The sequence below is a fragment of the Haliotis asinina genome, chromosome 10 (genome assembly GCF_037392515.1).
Source record: "Haliotis asinina isolate JCU_RB_2024 chromosome 10, JCU_Hal_asi_v2, whole genome shotgun sequence".
Lineage (NCBI taxonomy): Eukaryota > Metazoa > Mollusca > Gastropoda > Lepetellida > Haliotidae > Haliotis > Haliotis asinina.
The window spans coordinates 35973989-35996321 of NC_090289.1; the positions used below are offsets into that span (position 1 = coordinate 35973989).

General features: G+C 39.3%; 2 protein-coding genes across 2 annotated transcripts in view; both read right to left on the reverse strand.

Annotated features, from left to right (window-relative positions):
- The window catches only part of LOC137297648 (mannose-1-phosphate guanyltransferase alpha-A-like), a 510132-nt gene that overhangs the window by 435559 nt on the left and 52240 nt on the right, over positions 1 to 22333 (reverse strand). The gene's annotated exons all lie outside the window — the stretch shown is intronic.
- LOC137298677 (sushi, von Willebrand factor type A, EGF and pentraxin domain-containing protein 1-like) overlaps positions 7117 to 22333 on the reverse strand; it is a 46859-nt gene continuing 31642 nt past the window's right edge. The window contains exons 14-28 of the mRNA XM_067830958.1: positions 21920 to 22101; positions 21061 to 21228; positions 20349 to 20591; positions 18920 to 19084; positions 18306 to 18491; positions 17716 to 17985; positions 17377 to 17532; positions 16760 to 16933; positions 15526 to 15681; positions 13965 to 14201; positions 12977 to 13145; positions 10284 to 10399; positions 8842 to 8980; positions 8575 to 8678; positions 7117 to 7867 (exon numbers count right to left, since the gene is read on the reverse strand). Of these exons, the coding sequence (XP_067687059.1) occupies positions 7773 to 7867; positions 8575 to 8678; positions 8842 to 8980; positions 10284 to 10399; positions 12977 to 13145; positions 13965 to 14201; positions 15526 to 15681; positions 16760 to 16933; positions 17377 to 17532; positions 17716 to 17985; positions 18306 to 18491; positions 18920 to 19084; positions 20349 to 20591; positions 21061 to 21228; positions 21920 to 22101 (2560 nt within the window). The 3' untranslated portion in view covers positions 7117 to 7772. The remainder of the gene's footprint in view (positions 7868 to 8574; positions 8679 to 8841; positions 8981 to 10283; positions 10400 to 12976; positions 13146 to 13964; positions 14202 to 15525; positions 15682 to 16759; positions 16934 to 17376; positions 17533 to 17715; positions 17986 to 18305; positions 18492 to 18919; positions 19085 to 20348; positions 20592 to 21060; positions 21229 to 21919; positions 22102 to 22333) is intronic.

Sequence of the window (22333 nt, forward strand, 5' to 3'; positions counted from 1 at the left end):
ATAAATGGCACTGAGAGGCAGTAATCGATCCATGAGATACCACTGTGTCGATACCTGTTCGAGTTATCGATCCATGAGATACCACTGTATCGATACCTGTTCGTGCTATGGATCCATGAGATACTACTGTATCGACACACATAAGCGTTATGGGTCCCATAATATGATGCTGTATCGATACCTGTTCGTGCTATGGATCCATGAGATACTACTGTATCGACACACATAAGCGTTATGGGTCCCATAATATGATGCTGCATCGATACCTGTTCGTGCTATGGATCCATGAGATACTACTGTATCGACACACATAAGCGTTATGGGTCCCATAATATGATGCTGCATCGATACCTGTTCGTGCTATGGATCCATGAGATACTACTGTATCGACACACATAAGCGTTATGGGTCCCATAATATGATGCTGCATCGATACCTGTTCGTGCTATGGATCCATGAGATACTACTGTATCGACACACATAAGCGTTATGGGTCCCATAATATGATGCTGCATCGATACCTGTTCGTGCTATGGATCCATGAGATACTACTGTATCGACACACATAAGCGTTATGGGTCCCATAATATGATGCTGTATCGATACCTGTTCGTGCTATGGATCCATGAGATACTACTGTATCGACACACATAAGCGTTATGGGTCCCATAATATGATGCTGCATCGATACCTGTTCGTGCTATGGATCCATGAGATACTACTGTATCGACACACATAAGCGTTATGGGTCCCATAATATGATGCTGCATCGATACCTGTTCGTGCTATGGATCCATGAGATACTACTGTATCGACACACATAAGCGTTATGGGTCCCATAATATGATGCTGCATCGATACCTGTTCGTGCTATGGATCCATGAGATACTACTGTATCGACACCCATAAGCGTTATGGGTCCCATAATATGATGCTGCATCGATACCTGTTCGTGCTATGGATCCATGAGATACTACTGTATCGACACACATAAGCGTTATGGGTCCCATAATATGATGCTGCATCGATACCTGTTCGTGCTATGGATCCATGAGATACTACTGTATCGACACACATAAGCGTTATGGGTCCCATAATATGATGCTGCATCGATACCTGTTCGTGCTATGGATCCATGAGATACTACTGTATCGACACACATAAGCGTTATGGGTCCCATAATATGATGCTGTATCGATACCTGTTCGTGCTATGGATCCATGAGATACTACTGTATCGACACACATAAGCGTTATGGGTCCCATAATATGATGCTGCATCGATACCTGTTCGTGCTATGGATCCATGAGATACTACTGTATCGACACCCATAAGCGTTATGGGTCCCATAATATGATGCTGTATCGATACCTGTTCGTGCTATGGATCCATGAGATACTACTGTATCGACACACATAAGCGTTATGGGTCCCATAATATGATGCTGTATCGATACCTGTTCGTGCTATGGATCCATGAGATACTACTGTATCGACACCCATAAGCGTTATGGGTCCCATAATATGATGCTGTATCGATACCTGTTCGAGTTATGGATCCATGAGATACCACTGTGTCGATACCTGTTCGAGTTATGGATCCATGAGATACTACTGTATCGACACACATAAGCGTTATGGGTCCCATAATATGATGCTGTATCGATACCTGTTCGTGCTATGGATCCATGAGATACTACTGTATCGACACCCATAAGCGTTATGGGTCCCATAATATGATGCTGTATCGATACCTGTTCGTGCTATGGATCCATGAGATACTACTGTATCGACACACATAAGCGTTATGGGTCCCATAACATGATGCTGTATCGATACCTGTTCGTGCTATGGATCCATGAGATACTACTGTATCGACACCCATAGGCGTTATGGGTCCCATAATATGATGCTGTATCGATACCTGTTCGAGTTATGGATCCATGAGATACCACTGTGTCGATACCTGTTCGAGTTATGGATCCATGAGATACTACTGTATCGACACACATAAGCGTTATGGGTCCCATAATATGATGCTGTATCGATACCTGTTCGTGCTATGGATCCATGAGATACTACTGTATCGACACCCATAAGCGTTATGGGTCCCATAATATGATGCTGTATCGATACCTGTTCGAGTTATGGATCCATGAGATACCACTGTGTCGATACCTGTTCGAGTTATGGATCCATGAGATACTACTGTATCGACACACATAAGCGTTATGGGTCCCATAATATGATGCTGCATCGATACCTGTTCGTGCTATGGATCCATGAGATACTACTGTATCGACACACATAAGCGTTATGGGTCCCATAATATGATGCTGCATCGATACCTGTTCATGCTATGGATCCATGAGATACTACTGTATCGACACACATAAGCGTTATGGGTCCCATAATATGATGCTGCATCGATACCTGTTCGTGCTATGGATCCATGAGATACTACTGTATCGACACACATAAGCGTTATGGGTCCCATAATATGATGCTGTATCGATACCTGTTCGTGCTATGGATCCATGAGATACTACTGTATCGACACACATAAGCGTTATGGGTCCCATAATATGATGCTGTATCGATACCTGTTCGTGCTATGGATCCATGAGATACTACTGTATCGACACACATAAGCGTTATGGGTCCCATAATATGATGCTGCATCGATACCTGTTCGTGCTATGGATCCATGAGATACTACTGTATCGACACACATAAGCGTTATGGGTCCCATAATATGATGCTGCATCGATACCTGTTCGTGCTATGGATCCATGAGATACTACTGTATCGACACACATAACCTGCATCGATACCTGTTCGTGCTATGGATCCATGAGATAATACTGTATCGACACACATAAGCGTTATGGGTCCCATAATATGATGCTGCATCGATACCTGTTCGTGCTATGGATCCATGAGATACTACTGTATCGACACACATAAGCGTTATGGGTCCCATAATATGATGCTGCATCGATACCTGTTCGTGCTATGGATCCATGAGATACTACTGTATCGACACACATAAGCGTTATGGGTCCCATAATATGATGCTGTATCGATACCTGTTCGTGCTATGGATCCATGAGATACTACTGTATCGACACACATAAGCGTTATGGGTCCCATAATATGATGCTGTATCGATACCTGTTCGTGCTATGGATCCATGAGATACTACTGTATCGACACACATAAGCGTTATGGGTCCCATAATATGATGCTGCATCGATACCTGTTCGTGCTATGGATCCATGAGATACTACTGTATCGACACACATAAGCGTTATGGGTCCCATAATATGATGCTGTATCGATACCTGTTCGTGCTATGGATCCATGACATACATAGAGGATGCTGAACGACCTTCCGTATAAAACGATTTCATTAAACGAGTTTGATACTAAACATTTACGAGTGTAATAACAATGGTATTTCACGGAAGCGAGTTTAGTATTGTGTTTATTACTCTCGAACATAAATTGATAGAAACTGCAGCTACACTGCTTACAGTGTGAGGACTCCCAGCCTTCCGCGAGTCCAGCAAAGTCTAGTACCATAGCGACAGCAGTAGTAGCATTGTGACGTCAAAACTGTGCATCATTATGACGTCATACGTCTAGCGGTATTACACTAGTATAATATTGCCGTAAATATATTACACTGCATTATAGCTTAAATGGATAGAATTTTCATTAAAACGACCACGCGTTATCAGAAATGAGCGTCCACTGTAACTTGATAATGCCCGCAAAATGCTTGACGACGGGCCATTATCAAGCCCGTTGTTAGGTGACGTCATAAGTAACTCAGCTGTTGAAGTTCAATCACCTACGGCTCGATTGAACTTGGGTTCATTATTGACCATATATCTGGCTCACATTCGTCACATGTGCCTGTGCCATTATGCACTTTCCTGCCTGTGCCAACCATAACAATTGTATCATAAATTACAATATGCAGCAATGAAAATATCGACTTGAAGTCTAACGTTGTTGATCACTGAAAACAATGGCGGCTGGTAGTATGAGCAAAGGTCAAGGTCGAATGTCGTCACTCTCAATAGTGACGTCATCTCTGTTGTTCTATGACGTGACTATATTTGTAAAATGTGGGTCAGTGACCTCCGTCGTTTTGTTGTTGGCAGTAAATGCTTCTAAACCGATGCCGCTGTTTTTATTCTTATTTTATTAAAAATTCTATTCATTTTAGCTATAATAACGGTAACGCTATTTTTCAGGGCATTATCATTTGCAGAAGCCCTCGAGCTTTTCAACTGCCCTCCTTCGTCGGGCAGTTAATGAAAGACCTCGGTTTTCGCAAATGATAATGTCCTGAAAAATACCGTTACCCTTATAGTATCTTCCACTGGGGAGTAATAATTATAGGATATTAAACGAGCTTCCCCTTTCATATCAAATTTTGTCCCGAGTGTTATAATTTTGGTTTGTCAGCAGCTTTAGCTTTAGCTCGTGACAAACCAAAATTATTTCACGAGGGACATAAACTTGATATGAAAGGGGAACGAGTTTTGTATCCTATTTATTACCCACTTTCTAAAAAGTAAAGTGAAAATATCGTTAAAATAAAGCAATAATTTGGTTTCCTATATAGAACCATGTAACGCGGATTAATACATCATATTAGTGATTGGAATTCAACCGCTTCACTCCAGGAAAACGTACGCTGCGTAGAGGCAATGTATTTCCTATACTGCGCCAAATCACAAGAAAATGAACAAATTAAGACAGAATCAAGTCGTAATGAAATTTTAATTCTTTTCAGTTGTGGATTTGTTTTCAATAGCAATAATGTAATTCATCAACACACTTGTGAAATGTAAATATTTTGAACTTGACTACGTGACCTAAATCTTGCCTGAACATCAGTCGGCCATCACTGTCGGACTGGTGGTCATGTTGAGAAGTGTTCCCTAAGAAGAAGATTCTAGGGAGCATTTAATTAGGAGCGACAAACTCAACAGCAAAGATGAATGTGAATAACAGGGAACTGTATGTCTCAAATAGTTGAACTTAATGTTCTTCATCGGAGGACGAGTTACTGTAAATAATTCTGTAAATGCACAGGATGCCAGTGGCGTCTTCTCATCTCGGCTTGGAATTCCCACTTGTCGAGATTCGATGTTTATGTTGAAACGCCACCGAAAATTGGGTCTGAAAACACAGCCTACAACCTCGAACGAAGACGATTTCAAGCCTATTGTGTTCATAGTCTGGGAAGTGCTTTTTACCCCTACATAAGAAACCACGGGAGGCATGGCAGTGACAATATATTTGTGCGGGAGGACGCGAATGGGTGCGGCTGACAGTGGCAGTGATGGAGACACAAGAGCGCCGCTCGTCTTTTGATGTTGTGTGTTACTGTGAAGTCCTGACAACATACATGCAAAAGGTATTCAATCTATTGATAACATTCACAACTCTTCCAACCAACTGTCCGTCAATTTTGACGAAATCAATAACTTTTACGGGCGATGCCATATTTGTTTAGACTCATGAGAGGCCTACTAGACGTATTTGTTTACGTATTTGTTTACACATGTGTCATAACACTTTGTTATTAAACACCTTTACGAAGTACCACGTGGGTAATAATGATGTATTGATACCTGTTAGAGTTATGGTTTCATGAGATACTGCTGTATCGAGAACTGTTAAAGTAGGGACTCCACCAGATACTGCTGTATTGATACCTGCTATAGTAATGGATCAATGAGATACATGTACTACAGTATGGTTACCTGTTATTGTTATGTGTCCTTGAGATACTACTGTGTCGGTACCTGTCAGTGTTATGTGTCCTTGAGATACTACTGTGTCGATACCTGTCAGTATTATGTGTCCTTGAGATACTACTCTGTCGGTAACTGTCAGTGTTATGTGTCCTTGAGATACTACTGTGTCGGTACCTGTCAGTGTTATGTGTCCTTGAGATACTACTGTGTCGGTACCTGCCAGTGTTATGTGTCCTTGAGATACTACTGTGTCGGTACCTGTCAGTGTTATGTGTCCTTGAGATACTTCTGTGTCGGTACCTGTCAGTGTTATGTGTCCTTGAGATACTACTGTGTCGGTACCTGCCAGTGTTATGTGTCCTTGAGATACTACTGTGTCGGTACCTGCCAGTGTTATGTGTCCTTGAGATACTACTGTGTCGATACCTGTCAGTGTTATGTGTCCTTGAGATACTACTTTGCCGGTAACTGTCAGTGTTATGTGTCCTTGAGATACTACTGTGTCGGTAACTGTCAGTGTTATGTGTCCTTGAGATACTACTGTGTCGGTACCTGCCAGTGTTATGTGTCCTTGAGATACTACTGTGTCGGTACCTGTCAGTGTTATGTGTCCTTGAGATACTACTGTGTCGATACCTGCCAGTGTTATGTGTCCTTGAGATACTACTGTGTCGGTACCTATCAGTGTTATGTGTCCTTGAGATACTACTGTGTCGGTACCTGTCAGTGTTATGTGTCCTTGAGATACTACTGTGTTGGTACCTGTTCATCGAGCAATAGATCCATGAGACAGAACCGTAAGGATACCTGTTAGATAAATTGTGATTACACCTGGTAGAAAAACGTCACAGTTGGATGCTAGTATGTCTAAATTCATAAGTGTAAATCTTACTATAGTTTACTTTTACTTATCCCAGTCGTTCTAAGTTCTCATGTTATATTGCCATTCCCAACGTGATGGTTTTGTGTTAATGCATTAACGCGATCTACCAAAGTGACGTTTTTTGTGAGTTGATATGTTATTAATTATTGTTAAACGTTTTTGCCACTGCGTCCGATTCAAGAGTAAGTTCCACTGCCTCCGCTACCCACTGCGTCCGATTCAGCATATAATTCCACCTTTCCAATTTAATTGATATCTTACTTAACATGAATCGCTTTTTTTCTTTCTCAAAAACACAAAAATACGCATGACACTGTGCATGAAACATCAAGTAATATTACGATCCATTAGAAATATATACTGATTTAATAGTACTTATAGACACTAATCCAGGTTTGCAAGTAAAACAGAATGCTCCATATGATATATGAAGATACAAAGGTTCCACACATGGTAAAGTTTCAGTATGCATATTTTATTCATGTTTTGATAAGATAGGTTTTACAGTTTGAGGAGACTGAATAAAGCAAACAAAAGTAAACGCGAAATGCTATAATGCTATAAGCAATTAAAAATAGATTGAGGACTACATTGACAAAAATGAACCAAGTTCAGGTTTAACATGCACAATATTGTTAAAAAAGACAGCGATTAAGTACGTGGTATAAAATATTTCCGACGTTCTTGATATATTGAGTATAAAAATATTTCAATTTCTGTTTCGATGGATCCTCAGATTGAAGGAAACATAGACACATTTACATACTCTTCAAGCATATGTTGGAGAACAATTACTTACGCGTAGGCGTTATTTACACCACCGAAAGGGATCATTAATCTTTTGTAAGAATCATTTTTTTCATTCCAGTCCCTGATTGAAGTAACGATTTCTTTTACAACTCTCTTCAGTTGTTCTGCAACTATTCCTTTGATTTATGGATACGTATTTTATATTCACAGTTTCATGTCTAATACAAAGATCGCTAATTCCTATGATGGATATTTTCTCGTCTCTCAAAATAAATATCCACTTGCAGTATTATTTAATGTTACTGTTAAATCTATGCGAACATTATACCGGTTGATGACTATGTTTCGTTGTTTTTCAGTTTACTGCACCTTAGTTCCCAAACGTTTGGTTTCAAACCAATCAATCTGCCAACACGCCTGTCCACCAGGAAGAGAGCCAGAACATTTCAGAGGACCTGTGAATAAAACAAATCGAAATTAACAACAGTTTTGCTGGATTGAATCATACTATGTAGCTCATGAGGCGGAGAGTATCCGTAAGTTGCATCTTAGACTTGTGGATCGCGTGCTTCAATGCGAAGGGTCAGTATCGAAACTATTGCAAGCATTAAGCTTTGACTTGTATGGTAGCATATATAGTGTCCTCTTTTGCCAGTCGGGCAAGTTGTTTATTTACGGAGTTAAAGGATTATTATGCATGGTAGACTGGGTTTGTTTATAAAACTAATACCTTTACCATTAGAGGGAATGAGTTTTGTTCAGTTAATACATTGCTTAACCCAGACAATCCAGTTATCAACAGCATGAACATCGATCTGCGCATTTGGGGAACGATGACACATGTCAACTGCGTCAGCGAGCCTGATCACCCGATCCCGCTAGTGTATGTATGCTAAACATAAAGATATAAATGATAGTCCACTTGTGTCTTTCCTGGCTTGGTTTTCTCCTCCGTCACCCCCATCCACCCCTAGTTAAACCCAGTCAACCATGCTGCATAATCCTCTTACTCCTTAAATAAACCACATTTCCGACGGGCAAAAGAGAAACATCCCGTATAACACTGGAGATTTCTGGTTAACCTATCATCGCGTTGTTACAATATTCTTATCAGAGAACGAGAATCTAAGAAAATGACGAAAATGCTTAATGTTCTCATTACCCCAATCCTGTTGGTTAGTGGAGATGACCGAGACGCTGGTTGGGGGTGATGTAAGCGACATCACTTGTGCGCGTGTGACACCATCAGCATTGACTCTATACAGTCTAAAAGGAAAGAGCAACACGTACCAGGTAAACTTACTCACAGTAACATAAAAATACAAAAATCTTGAATGTGTAACACGGTCGTTAAAATTCCAGTGCATCAAACACTAAAAACTTTAACATCAATGAAATTGTTAAAGACGAGTACATCAAGAGGTCCTACCCTGTTTCTCTGGCATAGAAGTAGTAGTCGCTCACGAGGCCGAACAGCGGACTTGCGTTGTAAACTAGAGGTGTGACGTCATCGCCGTCGGTGTCGCAACTAATGACGTTACCGTTGCTGTACCACATCAATCTATCAACTGTGGAGGAATGGACAAACTTCCATGATCTTGATTCTTCAAGGGCATTTAATTGGCGGAAAAGAAAACTTCTTGAGTCAATCATCTTTAGAAGACTAGTACCGGACATCAACAGATATCTAGGGGTTTACCTCCCTAGTGCCTGGTGCATCACCAAAATATCGTAGAAGAAAGATCGACAAGGGCACCAATGGATGAACAATAATTTCTATGTGCTGTTAATAGTGTTACTTTACATGCTATACATTTATATAAAAAAAATCTCTGTACATGTCCAAATCAACAATTTTGTATTATAAGGCTCTGTGATTTCTAATTTAATCCAACATCACTGCTATATATTCATAATAAGATGTATTCATTCTATGAGTCATGTTAGTTGTAACCATTCACTTCTGACTATTATATTGTCGTAGTATTCCTGTTAGCTACTGGCATCATGTTGGCATAGCATTGTGACGTCATAAGCATTGTGAGGTCATGGGCAGAGTTAATAGTTAAGCCTTACTTTTCAGTTCAGCTTAACCTGATGAGGGGCTAGGATAAGCCCCGAAACGTCGTAAAATAAACTCAAGAAGTTGCAATCCATAAAATTGTCCTATAGTCCATGATCTCATCTTAACCTGATTATCTCATTTCATCATGAAAACAAAAACCACTGAATGATAGTGCTTAAGTATATTTCAAAGAAATCCTGGTCGCGCTTTGTGTCCATTGAGTTGTAATGTTTCTAGTTCTATATCTGTTTTCACATTTTCATGTTGCTAAGATGTGTTTTGCTACGATTGCTTTGCAGCACCACTACATGTTGGGAGTCCATACTTCTTATTACATGTTCTTAGAATTGCCCAGTTTGCATCATATACTGGAAAAATAAGCTGATGTTTTATCAGAATGTCAGTGAATAAGTACATCATTATTCATAATTTCAAAATTTACATATACCACTGACTACATTTGGTCCAGTATATATATATGTAGATGTACATGTGTGCGTGTGTGTGTATGCATGCGAATGTCACAATAAGCTGTGAAGGTATATGTTTGCTACGATATCATCAAAAGAGGAATCCGCAGATGAATATGTTTCAAGATCAACGTCGGATCCATATTGTCCTTTAATTTCTAATTATTGCTATTTGATTACTGATATACAGTATCGATGATGGCATCTCTTTCGAAGTACAAATGGAACGTTGGTCAAAATTACTCAGATACGTTTGCAACTCCGTCTGATTCTTCTTTAATTGGACGTGGATAAAGATGGATGAAGAAAACAAATTTCAGCATTTGTTAAATTTACCTTCTGGGTTGAGTCTGAGACCAAGGACGTCATGCCCAGTGTTCTTTAGTACCGTTCTGGAGTCGCTGCCATAACGGTATTGCTGGATTGTCTGTCCCTCTGCCCAGTACATCATGCTGAAAAAACATTCATAGTTAAACACTGATCATGTAGTTCATTACATGTATTCCAAGGAGCAGTAAACTAAAATTACGTGTAAATAATCCTATCTTACGCCACTCGGTGTTTTACAAAGTTGCATTCTGCATGGGATATGCCATTTAGTACTTTATGATTTGATTGAATATACCGATACATACTAAATTCCAGGACTTCTAGCTGACCTTGAAGATGCCCTTGGCTCAGCTGCGTTTACATTTATTGTATGTTTTGTATGGTTAAATGGTTTGAACCCAAGATCGTTAAAAATTTTGAAGCTTGTCGTCATGATGAGCCACTGTCTACTTATTATTTATATTATCTGCGGAGATCATCGCAAACGTCAAAGTCATAAACACAGGTACTGAAGAGTATCCCTTAAAATAGTTTGCAGGCGATAGAGCTTGCGTTTCAGACGGTTCAGTCGTAACAACCTTCTTCAAAATATGTATTCAAGCCAATATATTTGACGAAAATGGGTGTAAGACAGGGCTGTATATTAAGCCCTACCTGTTTTGCATTTTTCATCAATGACCTTGTGTTTGATATGTTAAAGAATTGGTACAAGTATGGTACTGTTGTAACTCAAGGAATATAGAATCTTTGGCTTTTACTTTTGGCCGATGATATTCGGTGGAGTGTTTGGTTGACGATGATCGCCATTATATGTTTTCAGCATCTGGCTTTTCATTTTGTGTTTAATTTGTAAAGATGTTGGACATATGTCTTTTTTCTTGTGTACATTTGAGCAAAAATAAATGGTATTGGCAATATTGGCATTATTACATGATAAATCATTACTCATTCCTACGTGTTTCTGTGTAAATGTAGAAATTCTTTACATAATCTAAAATACACAGTTACCGTAAATTGAAGAATCAATTCAAGATGATGATATGATAGATGGGGTTAAGCTTACAACCCTTTAGCAGAAGCTTATTCGAAAATTACTTACCATTCCAAAAGTAAACTAATAATATTTTTAATCAGTTGTTTTCTGTACTTCCATGGGAACCTTTCAGTGGTTAAAATCATTTGCGGAAATAGGCATGATGCATAAAAAGAGTCGCATCTGGAAGAAAATAACTGAGAAAGTGCGATTTTGCACTACAAAAGTGGGTGGCTTCATTACGTCTAAACATAAGAGATGGTCAGGTAAACAATATTGCTATAAAAGGGATATTTATATACATTATGGGCTACGTTTTTCTGAATCAAAAACACAAAACCAAAATTATCTGGCCAAAATTATCAGACACTGTATGGGATGTTATTACTCTATAACTACTACTGGTGTATCCCTTCGACATGATGGGGATTTACCCCCAATCTAAATACTATGGAACTGAACATATCTGCTATGGAACAATATATCCAAACTGAAAATACAATGATCGATGGGAATGAAAACAGAATAGGATAGGCTTGATACATTAATCTATTTTTGTTTCATCTATCTGGATAATTATCAATTGGCAACTTTGTAGAATACACGAGAGTGGTTCGATCAATGAAAACAATATGTGCCCTGTAATCTGTTAACCTAAGAACATTCACTCATATAACACTGAAGAACACAAAATATTAGGGTCGAAAAGAAGCAGCAATCAAGACTGTAGATATATAGAGAAATATAGATCAAATCAGATTTTTTGAAAGTCTGGCCATTCTATAACCATGAAGTTGGTTGTATCGTTGAAACTGCTTTACACTGTTCTCGATTTGAAGTTTGTCGTCACATTTTACCTACCAAATAAACGTTGTGAAAATATAAATAGAAACAACCGAGAATAATACTTGCAGCTACTGTGCGAGTGAAGATGAAACGGCTTTGCATTTTCGTTAAAAAACTGCAGGACAAATACCCACACACATGTCAAAATATAGTATCAGGATTACACATAAAATAAAACACGAAAAATATTTGAACGTAGAAATATGAATTCATACTTTCCTTTTCCACATTTTCGAACAGCAAACATGTTAAGGTAATCGATAAAAGTTCGAACTTAAGGGCGACTTTTTCTAAAGCTTGATCTTCCTATCAACCATTGTTTAATTATTTGATAATTTATTTGTCAACGTGTATAATAACTGAAACAACACTACGTGTATACGTTAATTTGCAATGACGAATTGCATAGGAGCTATGCATGGGGGGTTCTTTTCTTTTAAATCTTTTAAGGTTATCACAATACAGATTTTCTATAGTATGCATATTGTTTGTGGTGTTCTGACGATGACATGGTTCTTTTACGTTTTTGTTTTCACGTGTATGTTTTGACGAGTATTTAGTTCATTACAAACACGCTTGCTTTCATTGACATTGTTCATGTATGAAGAGTTCCCATGCTGGACTGTCTGGTTCCCAGATGATAGCAGAACGAATTAGCAACGTAAAACACCGACATATAGTAGTTTATAACGGCGTAAATAACTTTAAATAGATCTAATGATTTTTAAATAGTTATCAATTTAAAATGAAACTCTGTCTCATTATGCAAGATGTTATAATAAAACAACAAGCATTCGTGCAAAATGTCCAGGCAACATACAATCTTTCCTGATGTAGGACAAGATCACGGGGGCTGTCGAGTCCACTGAGTATCACTATGTCATCTTTGGTGTACCGGTCAGAGGTCACAGCCCTGAGGGAGCCAGTGCGCAGGGTATAGAATACAAGTCCTGATCTCTCATCCACAGCTAATCCTGTTACCTGTTCCCCTGGAGCAGAATTATGGTAGATTGCAAATCCTGCAATATGCTTATGTATGTAGCCATCAATTCAGTAAAAAAGTCACTCAACTGTGAAAAAACCCCATTGATACAAGGTGCTTGTAAAGCCTATAGTAATATGTCCAGCTCATGTCCCTATGGAACCAATCATTACACCTGAGGCCGACTATATTAATAACTTAGGGAACAATTCTACATCCGTCAGGTACTATAAAAATGCATAGTTCAAAGATTTGGACACAAGGGCAACTTCGCTCTTCTTAAACATTGTCATTCATCAAATAAGATATGACAAACACTCAAAGTGTCATCGATCAGTACAGTAAATACCAGTGTTGCAAAGACAAAAACGACCCCTTTCATCTTATTGGATCCTAATAATATCACACGTGGGCACTATGTGTCAATCAGTGCATGTGCAAGTACCTCAGAATTTTCTAAAGCTTCGACCAACATAGATTGGGTGGTCAGCATCATCATGCTCAGACCAAGTTTATATTCAGACCCACTGTTCCAGTCTGTGATATAAATACTCGGATTTTTGCTTTGCTGGAATGCAGCGGGGTTAAACAAACAAACAAACAACGCCCATCCACTCCGTTTAACTAATGAAACAACAGTTTCACTGGGGCCAAACGTATGCCGTCAGGAACATAGAACCTGCATTATTATTTTTAATGTATATTAATTTTACAATTTTACAATCGGTCAGCGAGAATTAACTTTATAATGCAAACATACGACAGATTAGACGTTTTTAATTGCCGTTATCATGAGGAGAGCAAAACACATGAAGATTCAACAAACCTTTTATATTTATGATCGTCAGTTGCCAGTTTCCATCCCATCGAATTCTTCCAATGGAGGCTGGAGATTGCGTGCAGTAGTAGATGTAGTTGTCAGTGGCGCTGTAGACGTGGTGAGTTACGCTACCGTTGATGTTGGAGAGAACAATAATACTCTGATTTTTGAAGGTCAGGTGAGTCTTGGTCAGAATATTTTGACCGTTGGCCACCAGTAGGTACTGGTCAGGAGACTCGGGAGCTGGTAATTATAAAGTAGAAAACTCTATTCACAATTCACTATTCACAGAAAGTATTTGAAATAAGCTGAAGTAATGCTACGTGGATTCGCAAGAAACACCAAGGATTTGCATACACGTCAGACACGTTCTGTCAAAATTGTTGATTTTGCAACGTTGCATACCACGGGGCTTTGGAGAACACTGAGATACCTACATATGTGTACATTGTAATCCTGAAAGGTAGTGGAACTTTCTAATTTGGGAGGTCGGCGTCAATCATATGATAATAATAAATGTTTTGAGAGTGCATCACCACATTCACTTTCTTAGAACCATAGGTGTTCGTACAGTTATCGCTCTTAAAAGGTGATTGACGAGAAAGTGAAATTTGCATGAGTAAAATTTTTTAAAAACCCTAGAAACAAAAACTAGCCAGTTTGTGATGAAAGGTGATAGTTAAAATTAATTGTCTTCACGATTTCCCGACCGTCAAAATCAAGAATGGCACCCATGCACATGTATGGGGATACTACCTAGTGCACTTGCACCCCCATGCTTTGTTTTTAGGGGTGGTGATAAAGAGGAGTGGTCTTCATAATATGCCTGTCTTTGAACCGTTTCTTAACGCTCATACTTCCTATCCAAAGTTCAGGTTCACCTATTGTTTTAAAAGAGGATATCTTCCGAGGATCAGGACATTTGTCAAAATGAAAAGCAAATATCAGTTGAAGGTTACCGTGAAAGCAGTATGTGAAATGCTGGACGTTCTCGTTGATCACATATTTGTAAAATTTGGGGGTAAAACATTTTGCCCTGAAGTCGACTCCCTCCGTATCTGTTTCTCTATGCATTTGAATCAGAATATCTGCGTGGGCTGGCAAATTAAAAAACAGTAACTTGGGCAAGAAGTTTAACTTAGGCGTCAAGTACATGAGTAATATACAAATATTCAATCACCATCAAATAGTCAGTTCCCTTCGCCTAATCCAACCACTTGAACCTGAAATTAATGGGATAAGTGAGACTGCCTCAAGTGTTTCATATTAAGATCTATGCATATAGAGTCGACAAAACACTTTCCACAAAGATCTTAAGACACAATCGGGATGCTTTCAACCTTTCCAACATTCAACTCCCCTTTCACGTTGAGCAATATTCCAATAGCTGCTCCATTTGCACTTCAAACTTTTTAGGTACAGTCGAGCGTTATACTATCCGATTATATACAGACACTATTAAATTCATACAATACTGCCGAGTGCGAGGACAAGCAGTGACTGAACATGCATGAACATGAACATGAACATGAACATGGGTATTCATGAACATTCGTGACATTCTTACCAAGACACATGGTGTGGCATGGAATCCCGATGTCAGGTGTTGTGGCGAACCCGGGGCAGGGTTTACAGTCCAACTGTCCGGAGTGGTCTTGGTAGAAGCCAAAGGGACATGCCATGCACATGCCATCAGAGTAAAAGGTTCCAAGAGGACATTTCACTGATTAACCCAAAAGCGGTAAAGAGTAAACTTTTACTGACGCTTCATTTTCTGACACTGACAACCAGTGTAGATGTTGCAAATTTCCATCGAACATTACAGTCACAACACTACACTTAACATGCATCATGATCAATACGAGTAGGTCAGTGAGCTACACTTAATCAGATCGGCAATATTTCAGCCATATTCAGACTTTAAAAGTTTTGAAAATTAACAATGAACGTAATTAAATTTTAAAACATCTGTCGACGAAGGACAATAAAATGACTAGATTATCACAAATCTAAAATAGTTTACCTATAAATGGCAATACAATATGAAAGCCGGCTACAGACTGACAACAAGTACAGGCAGATCACCTTACAAGGCGCACCAGTACGACCTGTGATTTATAAACAGTTAACGTATAAAGAAGTATCTGCCTTAGATATTCACATTAAGCACTGAAGCCTACAAATTGTACACATTTGAAGGATTTCTAGATGGTACGTGGTTATGATTGTTGACACCATGTGGACTCTATTTAGGAGATAAACATCATGTGTTGGCCAATTTCAGAGTGTTATTGAGTATTTGAAGCACGGGAATGCATTTGGAACCGACGGCGTCAAATACTCAAAAACACCCGGAAATTGGCCAACACATGATATTTATCGACATTGTAAACAAAAAGGTAAACCAAAGAGGTTTTTCTGTCTGCAGTCGTTTACATCGAGTATGAGTACAGCAGTGAAGTGTCCTCAGCTGGCCGTTTCAGCTGGTTCCAATGGTAGCATCTGGGGTTGCTCATTTGTGACGTCATTCTAACTTTACGTCACAATATGATTTGAATGACGTCACCACTGTTGATGACACAACGAAACAATTGTTTACGTGTCAATACGCAGTGAATAGTCTTGCAGTTTCCGGGAATCTAATACCATTTGATCATGTTTTTCAACCAATCAGATTACAGAACACAGTGACTTTTGGCTTACAATTCCCAATACACAACCAACCAACATGATAACTTACCGATAGTGTCAATAGCACGTGTGTGGTTTGTGTTTAAATCAACAAATCTCTCAACACTTACAGCAGAATATTCCCCCAGGAACACGGCCAGCAGTACATGTGACATTTTGTTCCACCTTCAAGTAAGGTTCGTTGTATCTGACTGTGAAGTTCCTGTAACCCACGGACCTTACTTCCCAGTTCGCTTTGTCCAAGATGTTCCAAGCGGCAGTGATTGCCTCGAGTCCCCCAGTAACTGTTCAAATCCAAACACCATATGTGAGGAATATATCATAAAAGGGTTCTTCTGGTCAAGGCGTTCATTGGTCGCCAGATGAAAGATATTTCATTCCATCCGCTAAAAATGCACACCTCCTCTAAGCCCAACTACCCGTATAAATATCTCTCAGTTTCTAAACTACCCTTTCCATTTGTACATCTCTGTTTTCTATCGCTCCCCCATTTTCAGCTAAATGGCTATATCAACTTACTGCCTGGCCTCTTATGTTAATTATGTTGTTTTCTTTGCTTGTGAAATGTCAGATAGAGTGAATATTCCGCAATAAGTATGGGCGAAAGTGATAGCGTTCAAATGAAGAGATTACACTTAAATGATGGATGGAAATGTTTTCATCATAGTTAAGTATGCAATGAACAAATAAATCTAACAATACATATCAGCAAATAATTTTAACGAACCTGCTATTCCGCTCTCATTGCGTCCGTATGGTTGCAGCATAACGCGACCTTGATGCACATTTATTTCAAAGTCACGGTGGACTGGACTGTAAAGTTCGTTACTTTCATGTATAAATCCGCCATTGGAAGACAGCAGAGTTTTGCTGATGGGAGCAACTGAAAACATTCACCAGAGGAAAAGACAACACTCACTCATCGAGTCATATATCAATGCTGTGTGAGTCCTCTGTAGTTTTCTTGTATATTTGTACTCATATTAACTATAGATATATTACTGAAAGGGACTGATTGCATCATATTCTATGGGTGTTGGCAAAAGCGAAAAAATACCATACTCACGTTCTGGATTTGTCTGAATTGGAGAGACATCAACGACACCGGGTACAATGTGGACGTCGAGAGTCAGGAGACCCAGCTGCACACCAGAATTATCTGTACACACGGCGGAATCGTCGTCACAATCCACGACAGAAACATGCCAGCTACATACACCACTTTTCACACATGTGAAAGTCTTCGCGATCCCAGACAGCGATTCCTTCAGAGAGGGTACTCGTTTTGTGTGAACAACAGTGTATTTCAGCTGAACTGTGACGGGAGAAGCGGGTTCTAAAAAGACCATAGGATTTAATATTTTAATGACATGTTCGACGGAAAATTCATTTTCTTACAATTATATTGTAAGTTTAGGAATTTGGCATACAAAGTTCAGCATAAGGTGCGTCGAGTCAGAAGGACAGTTTCGCAAGATGCGACTTTACTGAGTCATATCAGTGTAACAGAAATATATATCATTAGAGATGCTGACCGTCAAAGGGGTTCATCTGTTAAATATCAGGAGCATACTCATGGTCCCATGAGGATAATTAAACAACTCCTTAAGGTCACCCTGCTGCTGCTTCTGAACCAGATGAAGAAAAAGCACAAACCTGCACATGACTGCACAACACGACTAGGCGTCCACTCTCTATTTTTGCAAGAATATTTCATGTCAGACTGGAACGGCACTAAACCGAGCCGGCATTTACTCTGACATCGCAATACGCCATCACTGTCTGTGGTGCATGCCACGTCGGTGATGTCCCGGCTATGTAGAAGATACTGTTTGTGGCAGACTGTTAATAAAAACGTTTAAAAATATTACTAATATATGGCGGTACAACAGGCGTACAACAGTGAACGTTTGACTACCACTATCAAGTAAGTATATGATAAGGAAGGTCATTGGCTAAGACTCTGATTCTTCTTGATGTTATGGTAAAAGATAAAGAAACAGACAGCTGGAGGGATGATCCTCTTTGCTCACAAAGCTATCATGAAATTGTAGCGACCCGAGGACTGTAAACAGCACAGACCAGTTCAGTTAGTGGAAACACAACAAACAGAACAGATACTGATAAATTATATAGTTTAGTTCGTTTGCTTGTTGCGTAATGGTCCACCTATGTATCGATGGTCTGTAAACTGACCATCGGTTGAGCATCGCTATACGTGACTGGGATACGATGGCACGTAACAACAAAATAGTTTGGTCAGTGTTTACCTTGGCATGGCCCGCCATTACAAACTGCTGTGCTTCTGTGATTGCCAACACAAGGCTTGCTTCCGTCTTGTAGGCTGTCGCAGGATCGATGTCTTGTTTTGAAACCACGTCCACACGTCACGGAACACGCCCCCCAGTCACCCCACATGCCCCATTCACCATCAGCTGTCAAAAGATAATTTGCAAAGCTGTTTGTATCAAGGAGCCTTGCAGTTAATTCTAGTACCCTCTGTGCGTTAATACATCTCTGTTTGCAAAAGTTACAATTACCTGGAAAACTTACGAGAATAACTGATCTGAAATATTAATGATAGAAGAAACACTACCGTCTTAATACATATAACTGCGTAGGAGTTTATATATATACGTTTGCTTCGCCCTTGTTTTCACATCGTAATATTCGGAGGTTCTGGTAGTGGTCTGAGACGGTAATTTAGCCAAAACAAAAATTAAATTTCGTTAATATGACCCACGGTAATATGTATATTATGAAAGAGTGAAAGTTGCATTGATCTTAATCCAAAGTGTAGATGGTTGGTTGTAAAATATATTAAATACTTTCCTATAGTACAGCTCGTTATTGTTCCATATTCGCTCCAACACCTGTAGGGCAGTTTCTAAAGAAGAGAATCAACATTTCCACGCCTAGTTGAAACCAGTTCAGTGTACTGTATATACCCTATGCTCGTGGTGATTTGACATTGTTCATAATAGGTTAGTGATGTCATCATAAGCTAGTCAGACTTCCATTTTTGGTTGACTGGTTTAGACGAATGACGTGTGTGCCGGCTGTTAGGTGCCTGACTATGAGGGTGTGGGTTCAAATTCCGGACAGGACTCAGCGTGACAAATGCACTAGAATTTGCACTTTACTGAGAAGTGTATTCCCAAATATAGTGTAACAGTTATCCTCTATTTTTTTTATTTTTGTGAGTAGTTTATTGATTCAGACCTTTGTTTTCTGTAGCAGAATTTTGTATGGCTTACACGGAATGGTTTGTTTAATGATAACTCCCTGTATCCTTCCCCTGCTTAGTTGTACACATCTTAATCCACTCTTTATATACCCTAGGCTTTACAGAAATAAGCTTTACAGCAATATTAGGACTTTTTTATGCATACCGAACTATCAGGCATCGGTGGTAGTTTAGAATTTGTACTGTCAAATAATTCATTACATCAAAATCATTATATCCATAGATATAAAGGCCATTGTTTGACAGTAATCTAAAATATCGATACAGTTTTGTAAAAAGAAAATAATTATATAAATACGTAAATCGATTTTACCTTTATGAATGCGCACACAAATACACACACGCACGCAGGCACACACACACACACACACACACACACACACACACACACACACACCGACTAAATGCTCTAACATTTCTCAAGTTTCGGAAGTCGGTAGGTTTTCACATACGTTTTTCAGCGTCACACAACAATCCAGTAAACCCTGGTGGACAGGAGCAAGTGTACTCAGCTCCTTCTACCAGTCCGGCGACACACGTTGAGCCCTCAGCACAGTCGTTGTCTGCACACCTGTCTGGTGGGGTAAGACACCGGGAGTCGGTGTAGCCTCCACTGCAGTGACACTGTGGCGTCATGGACGTGTTCAAAAAACATCTTCCAAATATGCCACAGAATCTCTCACACGGGTCAGTTTCTGCGGGAAAAGCCATATCGATCAGAGAAGCAAAATCTAAGAGCAGTGGCAACAGCAACACACAGCAATTGGCAAGGTACCTTTTTGTATGTGTACAGTAATAAACATGTGCAGTTGTGTAATTTGTAAAATTAAGACAATGTAACGGTTTATTCATGCAGTGGGGAAATACTTATACTATCTTAGATGTCAATCCTATATAAATTAATCAGTTTTTTATTCAGTTTGCTTTATCCACTTTCCTCAGTCCAGCAATGCTAAAAAAATGAGTATTTTATGTGTATCAGTGTGTTGTACGTGAAAAATACGGGCATATCTATTAATTATTATGGTTTAGAATTAATCAAAGATACGCAATATTTATAAAAAGAGCTCTGAAACCTCCCCAAAATTTTAGCAGTGATACACACTGGGGATAATGGATTATCAACGTTTCAAACACGCAGTTGCACTATACATTCAGTCTCACCTCGGCATGAGGATGGAATGACCTCCAAAACCCGATCGAGATATGTCATGTTGAGGTTTTCCGTCGAATATACAGCGTTTGGTAACATTGCCTCACATGTTCCTGCTAGGGTTGCAACACTGGCGGCATTAGCCGACGACACCAACACCAAGCCCCTCAGTTGAACAGCTTCATGAAACAAACGGGCATTTTTACTATAAGCATGGAGTTTGCTCGTAATCGAATATTATCATTCATCTCACATCCGGAGAAGTTAAAAAATATACATTATCACGTGCACCTGTTTGCTTGAAAACTGTATTCTTCTTGGTATAAGCGCCATAATATATTACTCATAGAAATCAGTGAAAGGTTGTGTGTGTGTGTGTGTGTGTGTGTGTGTGTCTGTCTGTCTGTCTGTCTGTCTGTCTGTCTGTCTGTATGTATGTATGTATGTATGTATGTATGCATTGTCGTCACTCTTCATGTCTATGATTTAAACAGGACGTTTTAGGAAACATTATGTTTTACATGCAAGAGTTTGTTCATTATCTTACCATTCAATACACGTTTGTTGAGAACTACAAATATTTGTCTCTGTGTTTGTCTGCTTGGAAGGAGGAACATTTGAAAAGGCAATCGCAGGAAAGGACCATTGGATATCAGTATTGACATCCGATTTTCGTGGAAAGAGTACCATGTTAGACATGGAACTGTTGCTTGCGTATCAGTTCAAGGAGTTGGTTTAAGTTGTTTATTCTTAATGACATGTGGTGTCTGATCTGATGCCTTTCAGGTGGTGTGAATCGTTCCAAAAGATATTCCTTTTCACCAAAACCCCAGAACCTCCCTCAAAACCCTACGTTTAGTTTCAACTTACTGACTTTGTCTTGGACGGATATTCTCATCCTTGTGTTGGGAGGGATTGTAGAAACTGACGAAGGAAATGGTTGATGGTGAATCTGGTGACCACTTTTGAAGATTGTCACATTGTCTGTTGTCCAAGCAACGGCCACATGTACCCAAGAACTTGACAGAACATTTTTCGTGACGATGTGGTCCCTGTGAAAACAGTATTTCAAAGGGGTGATGTAGAAGGTATGACAATCCAATTTATTTGTTTGTAACACGTATTTTTTATCGGATACACATTACTGCCCACCCGAGTCCTTCATGATTGGTAAATTCTTTTTACGTGCATTCATAGTATTTACATATAGTTTTGTATTCCTCTAAGCGACTGGACACACTGATAAGTCAAAATCCTAATGTTGTTTAAAACACAGGTAGAATA